Source organism: Desmodus rotundus, chromosome 7, assembly GCF_022682495.2.
Source record: "Desmodus rotundus isolate HL8 chromosome 7, HLdesRot8A.1, whole genome shotgun sequence".
Classification (NCBI taxonomy): domain Eukaryota; kingdom Metazoa; phylum Chordata; class Mammalia; order Chiroptera; family Phyllostomidae; genus Desmodus; species Desmodus rotundus.
This window is the reverse complement of record NC_071393.1, coordinates 8738886-8761233: the sequence shown is the minus strand read 5'-3', so window position 1 is coordinate 8761233 and position 22348 is coordinate 8738886. Positions and strand designations below refer to the sequence as shown.

The following is a 22348-nucleotide window of genomic DNA, read 5'->3' as shown; positions in this document are numbered from 1 at the left end:
TTTGAGACCCCCTTCCCCACACCACTCCTGTGCTGTGTGGCTAGGCTGGGCCTCCTGGTTGGCACGCGGGTGTGTCCACTTCATTAGGTGCTGGGGGGGAGGGGCTTTCGTGGAATAAGCCAAGCAAAGCACCTGGTGCCCGTTCAAGGTAGATTACTATTGCTATATCCTTTATTGCTGTTCACCACGGAGCTAATTAATGCTCGCTGCCCTCCTTCACTGTCCCAGGGGAGTTTCCCTCCTGCGATCCGGGAGGATGCGTGGTGGAACCGGGGTGGGGGTGGCGGGTAGTCAAGGAAACCTCCCGGGGATCCGCCCCTCCTCCGTTCACTCCCCAACTCTGCTCCCACCTGCCTCTTTCCAGAGCCTGCAGAGGTGCAGAAGGGGCCAGACGCGTCCCGCAAGGCCGCTGCTGTCGCGACTGAGGATCCTCGGAGGTGGGCTCCTTGGTCCTCGCTCCCGGCCGTTCCGGCCCTGGGGCGGGGCGCTCCCCACTCCCCGCAGTGCGCGAAGTCGGCGCGCGCTAGGACCGCGGCGCGCCGCCGTCCGCCGCTATAAGAGGCCGCGCTGCCGCCCCACGCGGAACCCGCGGCTCAGACCGGTCCCGGCGTCCTGACTCGAGTTGAACCCGAGGCCGGACCGGCCGCTGCGCAGTCGACGCCAACCGAGGGACGCGCGCCAGGGGGCCCTCGCAGCGGGCACCATGGGAGCTGCCCACTCCGCGTCCGAGGAGGTGCGGGAGCTCGTGGGCAAGACCGGCTGTGAGTATCTCGCGGGGGACGGGCGCGGGGACACCGGCCGGGACCGTCAGAAGGCTCTCACGGGGAATCCCAGCCCACCGCCGCCCTCCCGGCTTCGTGCCGCCTGCTTTGTGACCTTGGGCTGGCCGGCCCTCTGCGCCTCAGTCTCCCCCACGTTCCAATGGGCTCCCGCGGCCACTTTGCAGGCTGCGGCGATGCTGAGTAAGTGCCGCGGCCACTGATCCTGCCTGGGTGCCCTCGAAGTTAGCGAGGAACCTCGGGGCCTGAGGACTGCGGCCCCAGAAGGGCGCGGGGTCCAGGCCCCCCCACCCCCCGCCCAACTCAGGGCGGGCGCCGAGGCGGGGAGAGCGAGCGCCGGGCTGGCGCGCGCCCTGCACCTGAAAGTCGTTTGGATTCCTGATGCGCAGAGGGCGGAAAGTTTTGAAACCGGCGGCAGCTGGGTGGGAGCCGGGCTCTGACGTCGTCCTCCCGTCTGTAAAATGGGCTCAGGTGGGCGCAGCTCCCCGGGCAGCTGGGAAGCTGAAGCGAGGCGGCGCCCACCGAGCACTTTGCAGGAGCCCTGCGACCTTCCTCGAGTCCTCCGGGACTCCCGGGACCCGCAGAGGCGAGGCGCATGGGGAGGCGGGACCACGGGCCGAGGTGACCCCAGGGACCTGGCCGGTGGAAGTGCCTGTCTGCCCAGGTCCAACCGGGCTGGGAACTTGACCGTGGGCCCTGACCTCGGAGGGCGGGGTGCAGCCACTGGCCGTGAAAAGGAGTGTGGACTGTGGAGCAGCGCGGCGGGGGAGCGGGCACGCTGGCTTTGGAGGTGAAAAGACGAGACTGGGTGTGAACCCTGCCAGCACCACTTCCTTCCTAGCTGTGTGATCTGGGACGAGTCGTTTGCCCTCTCGGAGGCTTGGTTTCCTTCTCTTTGGAGTGGGATTTCCGCTAGTACCTGCTCGGTGCTCGGAAACGGGAGCCGCAGCTGTGCTGTATATGCAGGAGCCGGCGCGGCACCTGCCCCGAGTTAGTGGGGACGGCCAGCATCCTAGTCAGTCACCGGGGGAAACCAGCCGTGCGTGCGGGGGCTGAAAGGCGACTCGCCCTGACCCCCAATCCGAGCACCTCTGTTTCCAGGGTAATTACAGAAACCCCTGAACAGCTGGACTGGGGGGGGGCGCGTGTGTACACACCCGCCCACGTGCCCATGCTTGTCTGTATGTCTTCCTGTGTACAAATATAGAACTATCAGCAACTGGAGGGAAAAGGGTGTGCGATAATGTATAATATGCGACTCTTTTTAAAAAGGGAGGGATCAGGAACTACTAAAAAGGACACATGACAAAACCAAGGGGGAGGGTGGAAGCAGGGGAGGGAGGTGGGTTTGGCTGGGGTAGGGTAGAGGGGTGGGGAGAAAATGCAGACAACTGTAATTGAACAACAATAAAATAATTTTAAAAAATAAATAAAAAGGGAGGGAGACTAAGTATATATTTGTAATTGCTTTGTATCAAGGACTCTGGAAGGCCCCCGAAGGCAGTAAGAATAATGAATATTTATGGGGGGTTGTGTGGGAATGATGAAGGGGGAGTGAGCTTTTCACTGTAAACTTTGTTATATTTTCATTATGAACCACGTGAGCGTATTTCACTTCTTTAAAATGTCTCATAACGTCCAGTTCAAGCCCCAGGCAAATGGAGGAGGTAGGATTCCCCTCTCCTGGACTTCCTTGGGTTTCCCCTGTTTTCATTATTCCTTGAGTGCCTTCTTGCTGTCACTCACCGTCTTGTATCTGGACTGGTGGAGGTGGGGGTGCTCTGTAGCTGGGAACCCCCCACCCCCCAGAAGGGTGGGCTGGCCACCAGCCCCCATTTCTGAGGCAGCCCCCACAGCAGGCAGGCAGGCAGTCTGGGGGAAATTCCCACTGGTTGTGGGTTTGACAGGTGATGGAGACGCAGAGCATGCTGGGAAGCTTGTCAGTTTCCTGGGTCCCATGTTGGTGGGGGGAGGGAGTGACAGATGCTGGGTGTTCCTGCTCTGTAGCTTTCCTGGATGTGACTGATGTGGTGTCGCTTCTTGCTGGCCAGGACGAAGGTTTCACACCCCAGCTGAGGGGAGGATGAACGCCTTCAGTTCTCTGAACTGTGAGGAGAGAGAAAGGTCTCCCTCGTCCTCTGAGAGGGGCTGGCACAGTCTGGGCACTTCCACCTGTTGGGCGAGTGTGTGTGGACCAGGGAGAGGCTGGTGTTCTGAGAGGAGACACAGTGTAATCCAACCAGCTCCTGTGAAGGAGACAATGTGGGGGGGGAGGTGTGGGAGTCGGGGGAGAGGCGGGGACACGTTTCTTTAAGGTGGACCCGAGGTCCTCTCTGAGGAGGTGGGAGCGGGACAGAAACCCGAATGAGGAGGGGCCAGCCCTACGATCATTGGAAGGTGCATGTTGGGCAGAGGGACCCGCAATGGCAAAGGTCCTGTGGCAGGAATGAGCTGAGGACACAGCCACAGTCAGGGCTGGCTTTGTGGCAAGAGCCCGATTGTGGCTTCGGGCCAACGTTTGGTGGAGTTGGCTGTGCTGTAAACACATGGGTACAACCCGGTCACTCTGAGCCGCAGCTAAAGTTAAATCTTGGTCTCATTTCTTCCCGGCTGTGTGGCCTGAAGCGAGTCACTCAGCCTCTCTGGGCCTCGGGGCTGCATCTGGATCCCGGGCTCTCCCAGAGGATCGGCCGGCCCCCTGAGCACTCCATCTGGACACCCAGAGAAGGGCGAGCGCAGGATGCTGATGGAGTCCCTGAGCATGAGGTTCTGTGCCGCGCACTTGGCATGCACGCTGGTGGAATCTTCCTAATAATCTTTCAGGGAAGGTGGCAATGTGCTGTTTTAGAGATGAGGAAACTGCGGCCCAGAGGGGTAAAGCAGCCGCTTGCAGTCCCACAGCTCCTAAGTGGACGAGTAGAGGAAGGGGGTCACAGGATCCCCAAGCCACCGTCCTGCCACTCTGTTTTCACTGCCACTTCTAGGAACCCAGAAGGGGTAGGAAAAGCCTGTCGGTACATTTTTCTCACCTCCGGGCCTTTGCACAGCTGTTCCCGCTGCCCTCTGCCACAGTAAGGTGTCACTCTGCCATCTTACTGTGCAGGAATCGGTATTTACATTCAGGAACCACCCCCCGGGTGAAGGTTGCAGACATCTCTTAGCTCTGCCTCTTCACGAAGCTCATGCTCTGTCTACCTGATTCGGGGCTCAGTGGAGCTGTTGGCCCCTCCCAGAAAGCCATCCCTGGCTACTTATTCTCCATCCAACTTTTGTGGGGTACATGCCCATCCTCAGGATCCCGCAGCCCCTGTATCCCCTCCCATACCAGCACATATGACAGCCTGTTATAGTTTGTCACCTGTCACCCCCTTGAGACTTGGAGCTCCCTAAGATGGGGATGACTGCGTCTTTGCACCTTTGTAACACGGTGCGTGGTCCTTGCTGAGAACACAAGGGGTTCACATTAAAGGAGTGACAACCCTGGGGACTTGGTAAGCCCAGGAGTATTGCCCAGGAGCCCCTGTCCAGGAGAAAACCTAGTCCCTCGCCCCTGCCCCGCACCAGCTGGCCTTGGCCTTGCTGGGCCCTCCCTGGCTCCCCACCCCAGCCTCTCTGGTTCCCTGCTCACCATGCATCCCGTTGGCTTCAGCACTGAACGAGCTCCACCAAATATAGTGCTGAGCACCAGCTCGCCCACACAGGGCATCGTCGGGCTGCACGCCCACTCCCCTTGCCGGGTGGAGGCTCACGGATTGGTTGAAAACATAAACAAGCATTCCCAACCGTCACTGCTGAGCCAAGACAGCTGATTACTTAGATTTCTGAAACGCACTGGACACTCCAGCACCGGCTGTTCTGACCCAGCCCAGTGTGTATCCCGAGGTGCCAAACGGTCCCTAGACAGGAAGAAAGGCTCCTTAGGAATCACTCACCCAAGCCTGTCCCCCTTCACCACCTTGAGCTGCTGGGAGGTAGCCCCGCTTCCTGTCCCCCACCCGTCCCCCCCATCTTTGCCTGCTCCTGAACTTAGAAAGGAAATAATAGAGGAGGATTCTGGGAAAGGTGAAGGGTCTGTTTTTTCCTTCAGGCTCCAAAACAGCTCCACAGGCCTGTCTCTGCAGAAGCTGCCAGAAGGAAGAAAAAAACCCAATCTCCCAGATTTGGAGTGCGGACCTCGTACTGGTAACAGCTAATGTTTACCCAGTGCTAGTCATCTGCCAAACTCTGGGCTGAGCCGTGGAGCTCATTTCTCTTCACCCACGGAATCTCCCAGGAACACTGGCGTGCCCATTTTATAGATGAGGAAATGGAGGCTCGGGAGATGCTGTGACTTGCCGCAGGCTCCTGAGTAGAGTCAGGGTTTCATTCCTGGTCTAAGCCCCAGACCCTGACCTTGGAGGAGGAGCCAGAGATGGGGGTGCCCTATGTCCACTGGATTCTCGCCGCTGGGCCATACTCCTGGGTTAGAAAGTCTCCCTGTGGCCCCAGACCGGGGCCTTGCCCTGCTCACCACGTGCCGTGTTCCCGCTGTGCTCCGGGCACTGGACACCCTGGTGGATCGGGTGCCTCCCCAGCCATCCAGATGCTCGGGGCTCGGGGGGAAGGACGGACAGGCAGACCGGGCCAGTCTGCTCTCCCGTCGTTGCCAAGGCACGTGAACCTAAGAGGCTAACAAAACCCGCCCGGCTCCCTTTCCATTTCTTCTGAAGTGGACAGTGGCTTTTAACTGGGGATTCTTAGGGAGTCTCCGTACCCCGTGAAAAAGGCTGCAGGAGTGAGTTGTGTGGCTAGCGGGGTGTGGGCCCCCAGCCTCGTCAGCTTCCCAAAACACTGAGGATGTATTCCGTCCTGTGTAAAGCATAACCTCAGTAAGAAAATAATAAAAGCACTTAGTTTTTTGTTTTTTTAGAAAAATGAGAAACCAGGGCTCCCTGCAGGGAGGGACAATCGTGTCTGGGAGGCCCAAGGAGGACCAGTCCCCCCAGGCTGAGCTCTCGGGGCAGGAGGGGGACGGGGAGGAGGGCAAAGGTCTGGCGTCCTGGGGACAGTGGTCCAGACCTCAGGAGGGAGGCCCTCTCCGCGTTGGTAAGGTGTGGGTATCCGCACCTCCCCGCCCACCTTCCTGAGATGGGAATGTGCAGGCTGGTTTTGGAAGCTTGCACAAGGACTGGGTAGCAAGTGAATTTAATTCCTGGGTGCCCCAAAAGCAGCTCCTGCTAGGATCCTTGCTGCCACTTTGTGATCGGTGCAGCTGGACCCCATACCTCACCCCCACCTTAGAATGGCCGTGGAGCCCTGCCTGCAGGCCACGGGCCCTGGCGTTTGCCCTGTGCGGCCTTCCTGAGACGCCTGGTCCTAGCAGCCCTCTCTGAACCGCCATTTCCAGCTCGTTGGAGACTCGACATTGACCAGGTGGCCCATGGTCCCTTCGGCCAGCTGTGAATGAGACAACTGCTTTCTTTCTTGGGCGTTTCATCCTCCAGAGCCCGAGGAGGGCAAGACTATTGTTGTTGCCAGTTTACAGGTGAGGAAACTGAGGCTCAGGCACGCGAGCGACTGCTCAAGGTCGTTTCGATGCTGAGTGTGGAACTCAGATTCAAAACTGGGACTTTCAGGGGTTGCCTCCTTTTCAAATTCGAGAGAAACTGCCTCTCCCACATGGCATGAACCCCAACTGCCTCTCCCACATGACATAAACCCCACGTGCTGCAGAAGAATTTGTTTTCTCAGCATGGGAGTGATCGGCCATCCACTCCAAGGCGTCCCAGCTCCACAGATCAGTAGTAACGAGGTCCCTCGTGCATCCTTCTTTCTTGCCTTTCCCACCCCCACGCTGGCAGGATATCTGGTGAGTTAACGGTCCCCAGAATGCCGCACAAATTTAATCATGCTCAGATACAGACGGAACACCTCGGGTGTTCCCATGATGCTTTTGACTTCTGCAAAGCACTTCAGTGCCTGTTGCCTGAAGCTGAGGGAATGAGGCGTTCGGCTCAGAAGTGCCCGATGCTCTGGGAAGATAAGGCGAGGCCTCCTTCCGCCCATGTGGGGGCCCTGAGCAAGGTGACAGGGAGGAGCCTGGCACCCTGGTCTTGCCAGCCAGCCTGTCTCCTGCTCTGACTTTATTATTAATTCATAAAGCCAGAAGGTCGACTTCCGCTCGTGGCAGCCACCTTAAGCACTAGGACAAAAGGCCCTTTCTTGTCCCAGCATTGTGACCTTTGGGGACTGGCAGGTTGTCAGCAGTGGGTCTTCCATTCTGGGCACAGCTCCCCGGGAAATGAGAGGGAGCACTCAGGTCTCAAGGCTGAAGCACCTCCTGGAGAGAGGACAGGCACCAGGCGGGAGACCGCAGCACTGGGGCTGGGTCTTAGACGTCAGTGGGAAGACAGGGCGGCTGCCGTGAGTGACTTCCCTGCGCCCTGCGGTTGGAGGGGGCTTTCATCCCTCCTCCTGGCACCCATGCCAGGGTCCTAACGATCAAAGGACCCTGAGCGAGTGCCCAGTACCTTGCGGGCCTCACCCACCTGGTAATTCTAAGGAGTTCCTTTGACTTACCCTCACGTGCAACCCCTGAGACCTTAGCCAGAGTCTCGCATGGGTACCCATTGGCCTTGACCAGCAGAGAGATGTGGGTTTGATTCACGGTGCTGCTCTTCCCTGACGTCTAGGCACGTAACTTTTGCCTCCAAGTCTCAGTTTCCTCGTCTGTAAAATGGGAACGTGTCACGGGGCTGTTGTTAGAACTGAATGAGTAAAGCTCCCGGCACCTGGTAAGTGTTCAGTACTGGTTAGCAGGCACTTACCGTTTTGATGATAAATTTTCAGAAGCTGGCCACATTTCCTCTTTTTAAGGGCATTCTATAACTGTCTTCAGTAATTTATTCCATTTTTGACATGCCTGCCATCTTTGACGTGCCTGAAATGAATCATCATGGTGCCCTTGTGCGACGATCAAGGGCCTCGACGTGCTTTCGTGTGTATCACTCTTTATTTCTAAAATGTATGTTTAGGTTTTATTGCTTTGTGCAGACCCTGTTAATTATTGCCACTCTTCTGTCATGTAGATTTAGTTTTCTTCTTATGTAATCTGTCTTTCCATAGATTTTTTTTTTATTTATTCTTTTAAAGATTTTATTTATTTATTTTTAGATAGAGGGGAAAGGGAGGGAGAAAGAGAAGCAGAGAAACATCAACGTGTGGTTGCCTCTGGCGCGCCCCCTACTGGGGACCTGGCCTGCAGCCCAGGCGTGTGCCCTGACTGGGAATCGAACCGGCGGCCCTTTGGTTTGCAGGCCAGTGCTCAATCCACTGAGCCCCACCAGCCAGGGCTCCGTAGATTTTTCGATGAGTCTCTGTGCGTTGTCGGTTTTGTCTGAAAATGCCGTTTTTTGCCCATATACACACAGGATTGTTTGGCTAGGTATGAAATCCGAGGTCGTTGCGTGTTTCCTTCTAGCACTTCATGTTCTCTTGTGGAGTGGTCAGCGCTTTTGTCCAGCTGATGTTTCTTTGTAGAAATCTGTGTTCTGTGTGTCCTAAGTTTTTGTTGTTCCCTACACTGTGTCTTTGGTGCGAGTTTGTTTTGTGTATTCTGCCCAGGAATGTTTTATGTTGTTTCATTCTAAAGTCAACTCATGCCTTCCATCATGAAAACAGTATTTCCCTCCTTTCTCTCGTTGTTGTCCTTCAGTAATTCTTGTAGGAAATATGTAAGATCGTGCCGTTCTGTGCTAAACGCGTCTTCACCTGTATTTCATGTTTTCTTTGTGTTGCTCTGTGCTGTATTCCGGGTCATTTCCTTATCTCTGCCTTCCAGTTCACTAAGTCTCTCTTCAGCTATTCTAACCTTGCTGCCTGAACTTGACTGTTGAGTTTTCTGATTCCAACGACTTTTTAAAAACACTGTGTATGTCCTATATGTTTTTCAAATTCTCTACTTCGGTCACAGACTCCTGCTCGCTCTTTCTTTGTTTTATAATAACTTAAAGCTTATTGCTTCTGTTACCTTTTCTGTTTCACCTTCTCGGGATGCTGACCTTTGTGCTCACTGTGTCTGCTGATTCTCCCATATGTTGGCTCATTTGCTTGCGTGGTTGGTTTTTTATCGTGTGCCCATCTTCAGCTGGGCTGTCTCCCTCTGGCTTCCACAGCCTTCCAGAACTATCTTCAGCTCCTGACTTATGCTGAGGCCCAGCCTGTGGAGAAGAGCATACTGAAAGTATCTCCCCTGTGAGCGTCCCACACACCCTGGGTTGTGGGTGTGCCTCACACGGTGCTTTGCATCCATTGTTCTCGGTGCCTTAGGGCTTTCATTGGTCTGGGAACACTTTTTCCCTTATTTCTCCATTTGGCTTCCCTGCACCACATGTGTTTGGATTTCTCACCCGTGTGTGGCACAGGCTGAGTTTTGATTCATCATGGGGGCCTAGCCCCCTCCTCTGCCCCCTGCCGCCTCCTGGGCAGATTCAGCGTCCTTGCTGACTCTGGGCCAATGGGGCACGTTTTTCTGGCCCATCTCGCACGGAGATGCAGCCTTTTGTGTCAGCCTTTGACGGGAGTCTCGCTTCGAGCTCACACTGACCCAAGGCCGCTTCTGTCTGTCGGGCTAGAGGCCCCGCCCTTGGCTCTTGGAGCCTGTAACCCTGACGACAGCCCCCAGACACCTGAGAAGCACCTGGCACTGTCTCCCGGCCAGGTCTGAGTTCCTCCTCACTTCTGACACCTGGGGGTTTCCTGTGCTTCCGTACTCAGTGGAGAATTGAATTTGTTTCTTACTGTATCCAGCATTCCACGTGTTTATAGCGGATTGGAGAGTCTGCTGGCAGGAACTGGAGCCCTTTACCTGAATGCCCTTGCACAAGAAGCGCTCACACTTTCCATAAGCCCATCTCCGCTTGGTCAGGCCTGAGAGGAAGTCTGGAGCTGAAGGGAGCTCTGGGAGGATGTGAAAACCTATTCCCCAGGGGCTCTGAAAGACACCCACTCTCTAAATCTCTACTGATTCTCCGTTGCTTCCCCCCCTTCCTCATCTTTAGTCTTTTTATTACAGCGGAGACAACTTTGTCTTTTTAGTGACATAAATGACATGTACTCATCACTCCAGCCACGTCTCCATCCCTGCACGCAGCACAGCGAACAGCTCTGAGAAAAGATTCTGGAGTCCAGGCCTGGGCTGAAGTCCCTGTTGTGCCACCCGTAGCCGTGTGACGCCAGCAGGTGACTTAACCTCTCAGAGACAGTTTATCTGTAAAATGGGTGCAACGCCCACCCTGAGAAGCAGACATTCTCCTGAAGACTAAATAAGATCTAAGATCGTGTCTGCCGAGCTCGGCTGAGCTCCTGCCCCTGAGTAAATGCTAACACAGGGTCGTCATTACTTTGCGAACCAAACGGCAAAGAACAGGACACAGCCAGAGGTGGCCGAGCGAAGGTGAGCAGAGCACGGGCTATGTGGTTTGCAGAGCCGTGCGCCCCCGCTCCGACAGCTGTCCCAGTTGTCTCATTGCTCAGGAGGAGAAATGTTCCCTAAGTCAAGTCACTTCACTCTGTCCCAGCTTTCCCTCCAGGCCTGAGAATTGGAGGTTTCAGTCTGTGTAGAAAAAAAAAAAAAAAACACGCAGAGATTCAGAACAAAACCAAGGTGCACAACACCTGAGATTAAAATGTGGGGTTGGCCAAAAAGGTCACTTAGTTTTTTCCATACGATGGCTCTCGTCGTGCTGAGTCGTCTTTAACTTGATTAGAAACAATTTTGTTACATTGTGTTGTGACAGCTGTCATAGCATGCATTAAGAAAAACACATCAGAATTTGTGAATTTTTGTGCAGCCATTTTAATATTGAAGATGGAAGAAAATAGGCAACAGTTTTGGTTTACGCTTTGTTCCAAGAAAGGTAAAAGCACAACTGAGACACGAAAAAAGACGTGTGCCGTGTATGGCGAAGGTGCTGTGACTGATCGAACGTGTCAGAAGTGGTTTGTGAAGTGTCTTGGTACAATTGACATTCTGTCCAACTAGGCCGTTGCTGGGGGGCCGTGTTATGCATTGGAAGGTGTTTAGCAGCACCCTGGCCTCTCCCCACCAGAAGCCAAGAGCAGGAGGTAGCCGACAGGCTCAAAGTATCCAAATCAATGAAGTTATCAGTGAGAATGAAAAATATGTCTTTTATTGCATGGAAAAAACGAAGTGGACCTTCCGGCCAACCCAGTAAATGCTGACGCCGTGCTGGTGTGGGCCTGGGGCACTCATGCCGGGAATTCCTTGCGCGTGCACTTCCGAAGTCGGCTGAAGTTTGTGTGAAAAGGGTTTGAAGGTGCTGGATCAAAGCCAGCAATTAGTCTAGTTGCTGCTTACTGCTTTGGAGAACAGAATTCGGTTTGATAACTGCCTTCTCAAGGTCAAGTGTACCCAAGTGCATCTTGGGTTTATTTTAGAATCCGGCAGCAAGGTGTGGTCTGTGATGGGTACCCGTTGGGCACATGGCTTCCAAGGGGGAGGCAGGTGAAGGAGAGGAGCTGGGCAGCCAGCACCATGAGGCATCTTGTGTGCCAGGCGTGCGAGGGCGGGTCCCTTCCCCACGGGTCCCTTCCCCGCTGCGGAGGCCTGGAATGAGTCACTGCTTTGGCCATAGCCCCAGGCAGCACACAACAAGTCGCCTCTTCCCTCCCAAGCCTGGAGCCAGCTGCAGAGCCTCGCAGGTGCCAGGGGATTATTGCTTTAGGGCAGAATCACCCCTCTGGTGGCACTTCCCGTGTCTCCTGCTCCTCTCGCCAGGCCCAGTGCCAGGTGTGCATGTGAATTCTTTCTTAATTGGGGCGAAACTCCCCTAACACAAAATGTACCACCTAAGCCATTTTAAAGCATATAAATCAGTGGCATTAAGTGCGGTGCAAACACCGTCAGTATTTCCAGAACATCTTCGTCACCCCAAAAAGAAACTTATGCCCATGGCAGTCACTCTTCTCCCCACAGCCTCTGGCAACCGCTAATCCACTCTCCGTGTCAGCGGACTTGCTTGTCCTGCCTGTTTCACATACATGGAAGCATGTAACAGGACTGCGGTGACTGGCTTCTTTCTCGTAGACACACGCTTTCCAGGTCCATCCATGTGGCATGTGCCATTACTGCATGTTTCACGTGTGTGGTGGGGTCGGTCCATTGCATGGACATGTGGGTGTTGAGTGGTAGAGCCTCGTGTGATGTGCTTTTGGTGGTTTTTTGTTGGGTGAGCAGCTTCATGAAGGCGGGGCTCTTGTTATCTTTGCCTCACGGAGTGGGAGGTGGCGGCCCCAGGCAGGCAGGTGAGTAGGGCAGGAAGCTGGGATGGAGCAGCAGCTCTTGGCAGCGCTGTGAGCTCACCTTAGTCTGGCCTGCCTCACCTCTGTATTTGGGACTTCCCCCGATGCCTGGGTGGAATCCTGGCCAGTCTGTCGGGACACTTGCAGCAGGAGAGCGTCAGGGACCCTGAAAGCCACCAAGACTTTCCCAGTGATGCCACTTGGTGTCCCAGGGCCCTCATTCAGGCTGCTGCTGCTGAGGGAGGCAGGGTGGCCCCTGGGGACCCCTGGAGAGAGCAGGGGCATGCTCTCAGCTGCCCTTGCTCCTTCCAACTGTGTCTTGAGTGTTCCCCCGCCCCTGCCCCTTCCCCTTCCCCTTCCCTGTCCCTGCCCCTGGACTGCTAAACCTGCTCATATCTCCGTGGGTTCTCAGCCCCATCATCTGCATCCACCTCCATTCTATCACGAGGCACATGGGATCTTGTTCCCGGCCTTAGCGTCCTCCATAAGCTCAGGGTGAAGGCTAAATGCCATAGCCGGGACTGTGGGGCCCCTGCCCCTGTCCAACCCCCTGCTCCCCTGTCCCTCGGCTGCCTTTCACCCCTGCTGAAGAATTGGGACACCCTGAGCTCTCTCCACTCTGCTTCTGCCAGGGCAGACCCCCAGCCCTGGGACCCACCAGCCCTCCCCCACCCCCCAGCCCAGCCCCCAGTGGGCATCACCTCCCGCCCCATCCCACAGCCTGGAAGCCCCACTCCCACCTGGGTGCTCCTGGGCAAGCTGACTCTCTGCACTTATTATCCTGGGTCCCAGCCGGGTGACATGTGTCTTCACATCTGCACCTCAGTGTCTAGCAGGTGCATGGCAAACTGGGGGCGCTCAGTTAACGTCTCTAAATGAATGGTGAGGGTCGAGCGGACACAGGTTGCCTATGCTGGAGTCCATGAGGCCCCCCAAACCCCCCAAAGCCAGCATGGATTCTGGAAGGAGCAAGTGACATTGTAGGTGGCCCTCACCACCACCAGACTTGGGCACCCGGGACTAGGGCTCAAGCAGCCCTGACTACCCCATCCTGGCTGTGGGCGAACGCTAGCACTCCCCTTGCCCCAGAGTCGGGGGTGGAGGCTGGGCCTCGCATAGGACATCAGACCCATCTCTCCGCCCCCAATCTCCCACCCCCACCGCCTCTTCCCTGAGAGTGGTCTCTGACCCCCTGTTCTATGCCACTCCCCTCAACCACCCCTGCCCCGTGATCTCTTCCTCAGCATAGAAGGCTGCAAGCTGGCCCCCACAGCCTTACAGGTGCGGCCGGGGCCAGACGGAAACCCCATGCCCATTAGCAGCCACTCCTCACTCCTCCCCACCCTAGAGCCTGGGAATTGAAACCACAACCTTTTGGCGTATGGGCCGATGCTCTAAACAGCCGAGCCACCTGTGCGGGGCCCTAGTCTGCTTCCTGCATCTATAGCTTTGCCTGCTCTGGTGGCTTCGTGTCTGGCTTCTTTTTCTCTCGGTGCAGTGTGTTCAGGGCTCACCCATGTTGTGGCACGTGTCCGTATTTTATTCCTTTTTAGGGACAAAGAATATTCCATTGCATGGATGGACCTCATTTTGTGTATTCATTTGTGGACATCTGGGTTGGTCCTCCCTTTTGGCTGCTGTGAACATTTGTTTGTATAGGGTTGTTTCTGTATGGATGTATGTTTTCATTTCTCTTGGGTATGTACTTAGGAGGAGAATCATTGGATTGTACGGTGCATCTATGTGTAATTCATTGAGAAAACCCCAGACTGTTTCCGCAGTGGCTGCGCCGTGTTCTGCCCTGTTCCATCCCCACCAGCAATGTACGGGGCTTCCAGTTTCTCCGCATCCTCACCCGCACTTACTTTCCGGTTTCATTTTCATTGTACTCATCAAGGTTAAAAATCTTCATTTTAAATACGATTACACAAGTAATCCCTGTTAATCATAGGAAAGTTAAAGGACAGAGAAGCAAAAGTAAGGGGTGAGGAGAGAAATGTCCTATAACTGTATCATCTGGAAACAATTTACTGATTTGTCGTAAATCAGTACGAGCTTGTGTATCAACCCGAACAATGAAGCGAGATCTCGTAGTCTGCTAACTGTCCACACAGTGATGTGGTGTGAACATAGCCCTGTGTCCCTCAATATTGAGAAAGAGTATTTTTTAAGGCCATGTAGTACTCTGTCTTCAGGAGGCACTAGGGTCCATGGAACCGGCGTCCCGAGGCTCAGCATCTCTTTCCTTCTTTACTGTTGCAAACGGACCACGAGGGCTGTCTGCTTTTCTTTGTGCCCCGTCTCAGCTCCTCGGGATTCATTACTAGGAGTTACGTTCCTCTCCAAAGCATGGAGATCGGCACCCTCCACGACAAGTGTAACAAGCGGTGGAATCGTTCTCAGTTTTCTAGGAGCCGCATTAAAAAAGTAAAATTAAGTTTAATCATATATGTAACCCATTCCATCTAAGATAGTATTTCAACATATATAATCAATATCAAAATTATTGAGACAGCTCACGTTGGTTTGTGTCAAGGCTTTGGAAGCCAGTGTGTGTTTTATACTCCGGCACATCTCCGCGTGGACTGGCCACCTTTTAGGGGTCGGTGGCCACTAGTGGCTGGTGGCTTCCTATTGGGCAGTGCAGGTACATGACTTTTGTTTATACTTGGGCCACAGAGTGATAAGTCACCCCCCCAACACACACACACACCAGAGATTTGGACGATTAAACCCCCACCAGCCTCCTGGAAGGGCGAGCATTTCCCTCAGGTTGAAATCTAAAACCCAGATCAGGAGCTGGAGAGGCACACTGAAGCAGCAGTGTCTCTGTCCCTTGTCCCCATGGCAACTGTGACCTCATGGGGACCTGGAAAAAGGGCTGAGTGAGGAGCGGGGAAACTGGAAAAGTTTCCTTCCCAGGAACCCTCGAGGGGAACAACAGACAGGGCCTTTCACGGTCCGGGGTGTGTGACTCGGGCACCCGTGTATCAGGTTCCAATGGGGCAGACCCTGTGGGGGTCCAGGGTCAGCCCAGGGAGCCGGAGCTGAGAATGCGGGGCTTCGGGGGGGGGGGGGGTGGTTGTCACCTGCGAGTGTGCGTGTGCACACACACTGGGGGTGCCGTTGGCTGGAAGCTGTGCGTTAGAGAAACCTGGCCTGTGGCAGTTTCTAGTTTGTACGGCTCCCCCCACCTATATGACCTGGGGCGAGTCTCAGTGTCCCCGTCCCTAGAGTGGGGATCCCACTGCAGCTACGCAATAGGACTGACCAGAGGGTCACGTGAACCAAGGCTCACCACGGGCGCAGCTGACGCGGGGCCAGGACCCGGAAAATGGTGGTTAGCGTGGCCTGTTGTGGTTGCTGTGAGTGTGCGTGTAGTTTGTTTCCGACGGCGCTACTGACCTGTAACTCACACACCACATTTCACCCATTGACAGTGTACTCAGTGGCTTCTAAGGTAATCCCAGGGCAGTACAACCATCACCACAGTCTAATCTTAGAACATTTCACCCGCCCCAGAAAGAAACTGATGCCTCCGAGCGGCGACCCCGCTGGCGGCTCCTTCCCTGCCCACCCTGGTCTGCTTCCCGTCTCCGCTGCGCCTCTCAGAGCATTTTACGAGAATGCAGTCATGCAGCGTGTGGCCTTTGAGACTGGCCTCTCTCATTCAGCGTGACGTTTCCAAGGTAATTCAGCCTTAAAAGAGGCTGCTCAGGGGCACGTGTGTGGCTGTGATTGCTGATCCAGTGCCTCAGGTTAGACCCAGGTACTGTTTACCCAGCCGGTCTGGTCCCATCACCCCAGGGAGGCGGTGCGGGGCGGGTGTCAGTGAGAATGAAGTAAAATTAAATTAAAATTAAAAAAAATAAATAATAAAAGAAAATAAATAATAAATAAAATAAAACATAAGTACAATATAATAAAAATAAGATAAACAAAACAAAACCACACATACTGTGCCAGACAAATTGAGTCCAAACCCTGGCTCTGTCTCTTTCAAGTTCGGTGACCGTGAGCAAGGTACGCATCCACACTGAGACCGTTCGCTCTTCAGACTCTCAATCTCTCTCTCTCTCCCCCTCCTCTTTGTGGCGCCCCTATGACGGGAATGTTGTCCTGCTTGATGTTGTCCCAGAGGTCCCTTAAGCTGCCCTCATTCTTTAAAATTCTTTGTTCTTTTTGTGCTCTTCCCATCGGCTGTTTGTCCCTCCCTTGTCTTCCGAATCACTGACTCAGTGTTCTGCTTCCTGTGGTCTGGTGTCAGCTCTCTCTAGTGTACCTTCCTTATGTTATTCGTTGTTTCCGGCTGGTTATTGTTTTGTGGCTTTGGTTTCTTCATCAATGTTCTCACTGACTTCACCTTTTTGTCCCCTAAGTTTGTCACCTGTCCTATAAGCAGTGTTGTGAACTCTGTACCTGGTGGACTGCTTGTCTGCTTTCGTTTACTTTCATTTGTCTGTTTCATGTCCTGTTTTTTCATTTGAGACTTCTCCCCGCCCCCCCCCCGCCCCCCCCCCACCCCGCCCCACATGGCTGATTCTCTGTTTCTTTCCGTGTGTCTGGGAGGTCTGCTCTGGCTCCCAGGCGTGGCAGGGTGCCCTTAAATAGTAGGTGTCCCGTGAGGCCCAGCGGTGCCTCTCCCTGTTCACACCAGCTGCTGCTGCAGGCTTGTCCCTTGTGGGTTTTGTGTGCCCGTCTGTTGTCGCTGAGCCCTGGTCGCTGTTGGCTCGTCCGTGGGAGGGACCGACTCTCAGGCCGGCTGGCTGTGAGGACTGGCTGTGACCACAGAGGACGAGCTGTTGTACGGGGACTAACCCTACAAAGCCGGAGCCACTTTGCTGAGGCTCTGGCACCAGCCGCGTCCACCGTCTGTGTGTCCTTTGTGGAGCTGTCGGGGGGGCATTCCGGTGTGGCCTGAAACCAGCGGGTTGGTTCTGGTGTCAGCATTGTGGTTACCCTTGACCATGGGTAGCTTTTTGAGTGATGCATGATGGGGGCTTCTGGGTGCTGGGAACATTCGAATTCTTGGTCCAGGTGCCCCACATGTGTTCCCAGAAAAACTGAATCAGGACACTTATGAGGGATGCACTTTGGTCTGCGTGCATGTTGCATCGCAGCAAAAAGCTCAGTAATTCTGCTCAGCAGGAATTTATCCTGAAAGAAGTAAGTGCAACAGGCACAAAGAGATGGATACAGAGATGTGTTCACCCTCCCATTCACCATAAAAGCTAAAACACTGGGCTCAACCTAAGCAGATTGCCCAAACAATCTCTGCTTTGTTTTGCCAATTTAATAAAGGATGCCACCTGGAAAAGGGACGATTTTCCTTCTCGTCAGAAGTGGCAGAGTGGATGGACACTGCATGAGGAAGACCTCATACACTCACATCAGAACTACAGCTAGTAGGACAACCCCCGAGAGCCACTTAGCCTGGCCGAAGGGGGGTCCCGTACCTGAGGACGCAGAGGAGCCCCGTGGAGCCCGGTGGGAGCACAGAGACGGGAAGTGGCCTGGCCCCACATCCCCGTGCGGCAGTGGAGAACCAGGAGGGCTGTCTCAGCCGTGGAGGTCCCTGCTGAGGAGCAAGGGGTCCACACCCAGCCCCGCAGCCCGGGCGCAAGGGAAGAAGAGTCTCCAAAACACCTGGCTATGAAAACCATCAGGGGCTGAGTCCAGAGGGCTGCTGGGGTCCCGGGCGTTTCACTTGAGGGGCTCGCTCCCTGACGGACACGTACTCTGAGCTCCAGCGCTGGACGCAGTTTGAGCACTGAGGACAGACCGCGGCGGGGGAGGGGACCGGGTGGGGGGGAACTGAATGAACCCAACTCAGGGCAAGGGCTGCAGGGGCAGCTGTCGGGGGGCTTTCTCCCAGGAGGGATGCACAGGCAGGTGCCATTTTTCCTTTGTTGGGCCCCACCTCCCAGGGCAGGTTCAGGCAGACGGCCATACCTGAGTCTCCATTGACCTGGCTAACACCCTCATCCACCACCCCTTCCACCCCATGATTCCCTGAGACCCTGCTGCACCCAATCCAAGCCCGTGGCCCCAGCCGCTTCCAGCAGCTTTTCCTCACAAGCAGCCCCTCGTGGCTCATGCTCTGGGCTTTCCTAAAAGCTCTCAAAGGTCCACAGACCCCAAACAAGTGGTGGCCGGCCTCACCGTGCCCTGTACCTCTTGCTAACAGGTCCTAAGCCTGGCACAAGTGGCGACTAGTGTCACCTTGCACTGAGACTTCCATCAGGTGGCCCAAGCCTGACATGAGCTGTTGCCAGTGTTGGCTTAGAGCACAGGTCCCATGGAGCGGTCACAAGCCCGGCACAAGGGTGGCTGGCCTCAGCTCACGTCAGGGTGCCCACCAAAGGGTCCCAAGCCCGGCACTGGGGGCAGCCAGCCTCAGTGCACAGCATAGCTTCTCCCAAATGCTACCAAGCAGCACAAGTGGCAACCAGCCTCAGGTCACTTTCTAGCACTCACCTGGCGGCCCCACACTGAGCACAAACATCAGCTGGTGGTGGTCCGCATCCTGTATGTTCTTACATGGGTCTCCCAAGCAACGTCCAGCGCCGGCCCAAACCGCTTCCCCCCTCCCTACTCCTCTCTTTAAAAAATTTTTTTTTTTTTATTTTTCAACTACAGTTGACGTTCAATATTCGTTTCAGGTGCATAGCTAAGGAGTTAGACACTTACGTAACTTGCAAAATGACCCCCTGCCTAAGTCGAGCACCCACCTGACGCCAGACAGTTATCACAGCACTCTTGACTGCATTCCCCGGGCTGTGCTTTGCACCCTGTGACTGTTTTTGTACCTGGAGGTTCCTATTTAATCCCTCTACCTTTTCTACCCAGCCCTCCCGCCCCCGAGTCCCCTCCTATCTGGCAACCTTCGGTCTGTTCCCTGTATCTGCGAATCTGTTTCTGTTTTGTCTGTTTATGTTGGTTTTTTTTTTAGATTCCACATCTAGGTGAGATCCTGTGGTATTTATCTTTGGCTGATGTATTTCTCTTGGTATGTGACTACACCAAGCGCCTTTCTCGGCGAGGACAGACCTGTCCGCAGGGGTGACCCGTCTGCAGGGGGGCGGAGAGGACAGGACCTCGTAGGAGATGGAGAAGGAGAAAAACGACCTGGGTCACCATTGTCCTGTCCCAGGAGCAGCCGCTATCGGGAATCGCTGTGTGTTGTTGCCAAGGGGGTCAGAACTGGTGCCCCCACAGCCGCACCACCAGACAGAAGGGGAAGCCCTTTGCCAACACACTCATCTGCCACTCGGTTTTACGTTGGCGGGAGGTGGCCTGAGATTGGGTGGAAGAGGGGGGAAGGGACGAGGCTTAAGAATGGCCCCAGCTGCCCTCTGGCTGCTCCGCGTCCAGCGGTCAGCAGTGTCTCTCTCTCATTTTCTTTTCTCTTACTTCGCAGTCTCATCAGACCAGATCGAGCAGCTCCACCGGAGGTTTAAGCAGCTGAGTGGAGACCAGCCCACCATCCGGTAAGGCCCGCAGCGGGGTTTGTGTGTTCGGCAGGGCCCTGGCTCTCGGGGAATTTCTCTTTCCATTTCTCTTTCCTGGAGTGCCCGGGGGCTCTGGAAGAGTCCTAGGGATGCCCCTTTCCTGTAGTTGTTTTCGTTCGTCTGGTCCCTTCTAGAGAAGATGCTGTCCACTGGGAGGGAAAGACGCACCTGTTTCTTTTGGAATCAGAAAAGTATAACATGAGTGAAGGTGAGAGGCAGAGGGGCTGGGGAGTAGCCAGCCACCCTGACTTCCTCGGACTCCCTCGGAGCGTGCTCCTGGACTCCCGTGCCTGGACTCCCAAGCACAGTGAGGGCCTGGGAAATGCCAGGATCCTGCCCAGGGCCGGGGCTCAGGGGTCGTTACAAGGCCCCGTCTCTTGACTCTGCTTCCTCTGGGTGGTTAGTTAGAGTCTTGGTTAAGGTGGTGGGCAGCAGCCTCCCATCTCTGTCAAGGAAAATCACCTTCCTACATTGCGATTTTAGCGTTCATCTTTTCAAAGCTCCGTAGGTTACATTTTTTACGAGGACCCATGCGTTGCGCTGTGTCATCCTCGATGAGTTTAGTCTTCGATGGTGGTTGAGTTCTTTGGGGTGAGGCGAATGATCGGGCCTGGTCAACCAGCTGCTCTGGTCGGTGAGGAAGCTTCAAGGGGAACCACAGCCGCCAGGGTTTCCAGTGTGCTGAGTGCTGTTCTTCCAGAAACTTCTAACGGGCCATGTTTCCTAAAGTAAGCACTCAGGGTTTTAAGGTTACAGTGTTGGAACTTTTAAGACACGCCTTTTTATAATCCAGGAAAACTTCCTTTTTCTTGGTACAGCTGACGTAAATCTCACTAAGCTTTGTGGAAACTGATGTGTAAACAGCTAAATTCTCTTGTTTTGCTAATCCAGCGCACTGCATCCTTAGAGCACCCATCCCCAGAGCTGAGACTCTGTGGGTCTCAAGGATCTCGTGGTCTCAGTTTGATTGTCTCCAAGGCAGATTTAAAGACAGTCAGGACTTACATCTTTAATTCTGTGTCTTACTCACTAAACCCAGTGAAAGAGAGCCCAGAGCCCAGCAAAAGGTCACCTGTTTCTTATTGGCTGTGGTGGGGTCACATGACTGAGTCTGAGCCAATCACCATGGTTTGGGCCAGAAATGCAAATTGTTTTTTCTCAGAGCTGTGAGGAGGTGGGGCTGGGTCATCAGCCAAGGGCAGGGCTGGTGGGGAGAGATTGGGGAGCAGGGAGAGGGGTGAAGTGGTTTCCCAGGGCAAGGCCAGCCTCCTGTGGCCATGGGCTGAGGGGTGGGTGCGGGGTGGGAACACCTCTGCTGAGCACCTTGAGGTCTAACGAGAGGCGACACTTTTGCATGCTGGCTGTTGGGACATGGAAGTGTCAAGGCCTCCTTCGTTCCTTCAGAAGTTCATGGGCACGTTGTTGTGCCAGATGGTCTGTGCCTGTGCTGGTGGACCTGACCGCCATGTGGCTCGCAGTGGGGGTGCGTCAAGGCCCCTTTCTGAAGATAAGTTTCCAGCACACTATACCCCCAGCCCTGTTCAGGCCACTTTGGGGTTCCCGATGTTATGGGTCTGGGGTCACGGGTCTTGGCTGGTAAGAGGCTTCAGGTTCAAATTCCACATGCATTGACTTCTTCAGACTTGGGGGAAGCAGAGACAAAACCCCAGGCTTGGGAAGCAAATCGTATTTGAGTCTGCCCTGTCACGGGCTGTGTGACTGTGGGTCAATCACTTTGTTTCTCTGTGCCTGTCTCAGCTGGGAAGCGAGCGTGCTCCTTGGGATCGGGGTTGGGTGTTAAAGATGAGCAGACGACGATGCCGCCCTGACCTGGGTTCATTGGCATCCGGCAGCAGGGGCTGTCATTGTTCCCCCCGTTCGTGAGGTCGTGAGGGCCCACCTCGAGATGCCCATGCAGCGGTCATCTGTGGCTGGGTTGGAGTGGAGAGGGGAACGCAAATGTTGCCAGGCCATTGGCGCCCCCTCCCACTTTGAGTGTCTAGTGGCTGAGTCCTGACTGTGTTGCCCAGCGGCCTCTCGGGCCTTTGCAAAGACTTACTGAACCCTTACATTCTGCTCCAGTTCATTCCAATGCATGCATGTGCCGAGCACCCAGGAACTTGCTGAAATGCAGGTGTGACTTCAGCAGGTCTGGGGCGTGGCCCGAGACTCTGCATTTCCCACAAGCACACGGGCTACAAGTCCCCCTACTGAGCTGAGCAGGAGGCCTGGGGTGGCAAGTGCAGTGCCTGGAGCATAGTGCGTGCTCAGCAAACACATCTTCGTTTCTGTCCCCCACCAGCCAGCCCGAACGCCACCACTCTCCTGCCACCTGGCCTCAGCCAGCTGTCTGTCTGTCTGCCTGCCTGTCAGGTGTTCCACATCTTTGACTAAATCCAGTCCGTCGGGTCTCAGCAGGAAGGTCTGTGCTGATTCCCCCACCCTCAGGCTTGGCCAGCCTGGGACAGGCTTGCAGCCCCGGTCCCTTCTCTCTCTGGCAGTCCCAGCATGGCTGTGGCGTCAGGCGCCGTAAATGAGTGTTTCTGCCTCCCCGGCTGGACGGCAAGCACAAATGTGTTCGCAGATCACCTGGGGACCTTGTTGAAAAGCAGGTTTCGATTCAGTCTGGAATGGGACCTGGGACTCTGCATTGCTAACAAGCGTGAGAGGGTTCTGGTCAGGTTGGCCTCCCCCACACCCAGTGGGCTCCACAGGCTTGGATGGGTGGAGGCTGTTCCCCCCCAGGCACTGAGCCGC

At 55.1% G+C, this 22348-nt stretch overlaps 1 protein-coding gene across 1 annotated transcript in view; it reads left to right on the top strand.

Moving 5' to 3' along the window:
• The first annotated feature begins 383 nt into the window (after window positions 1-383).
• TESC (tescalcin) overlaps window positions 384-22348 on the top strand; it is a 41924-nt gene continuing 19959 nt past the window's right edge. The window contains exons 1-2 of the mRNA XM_024566950.3: window positions 384-761; window positions 19501-19570. Coding sequence (XP_024422718.1) covers window positions 704-761; window positions 19501-19570 — 128 coding nt within the window. The 5' untranslated portion in view covers window positions 384-703. The remainder of the gene's footprint in view (window positions 762-19500; window positions 19571-22348) is intronic.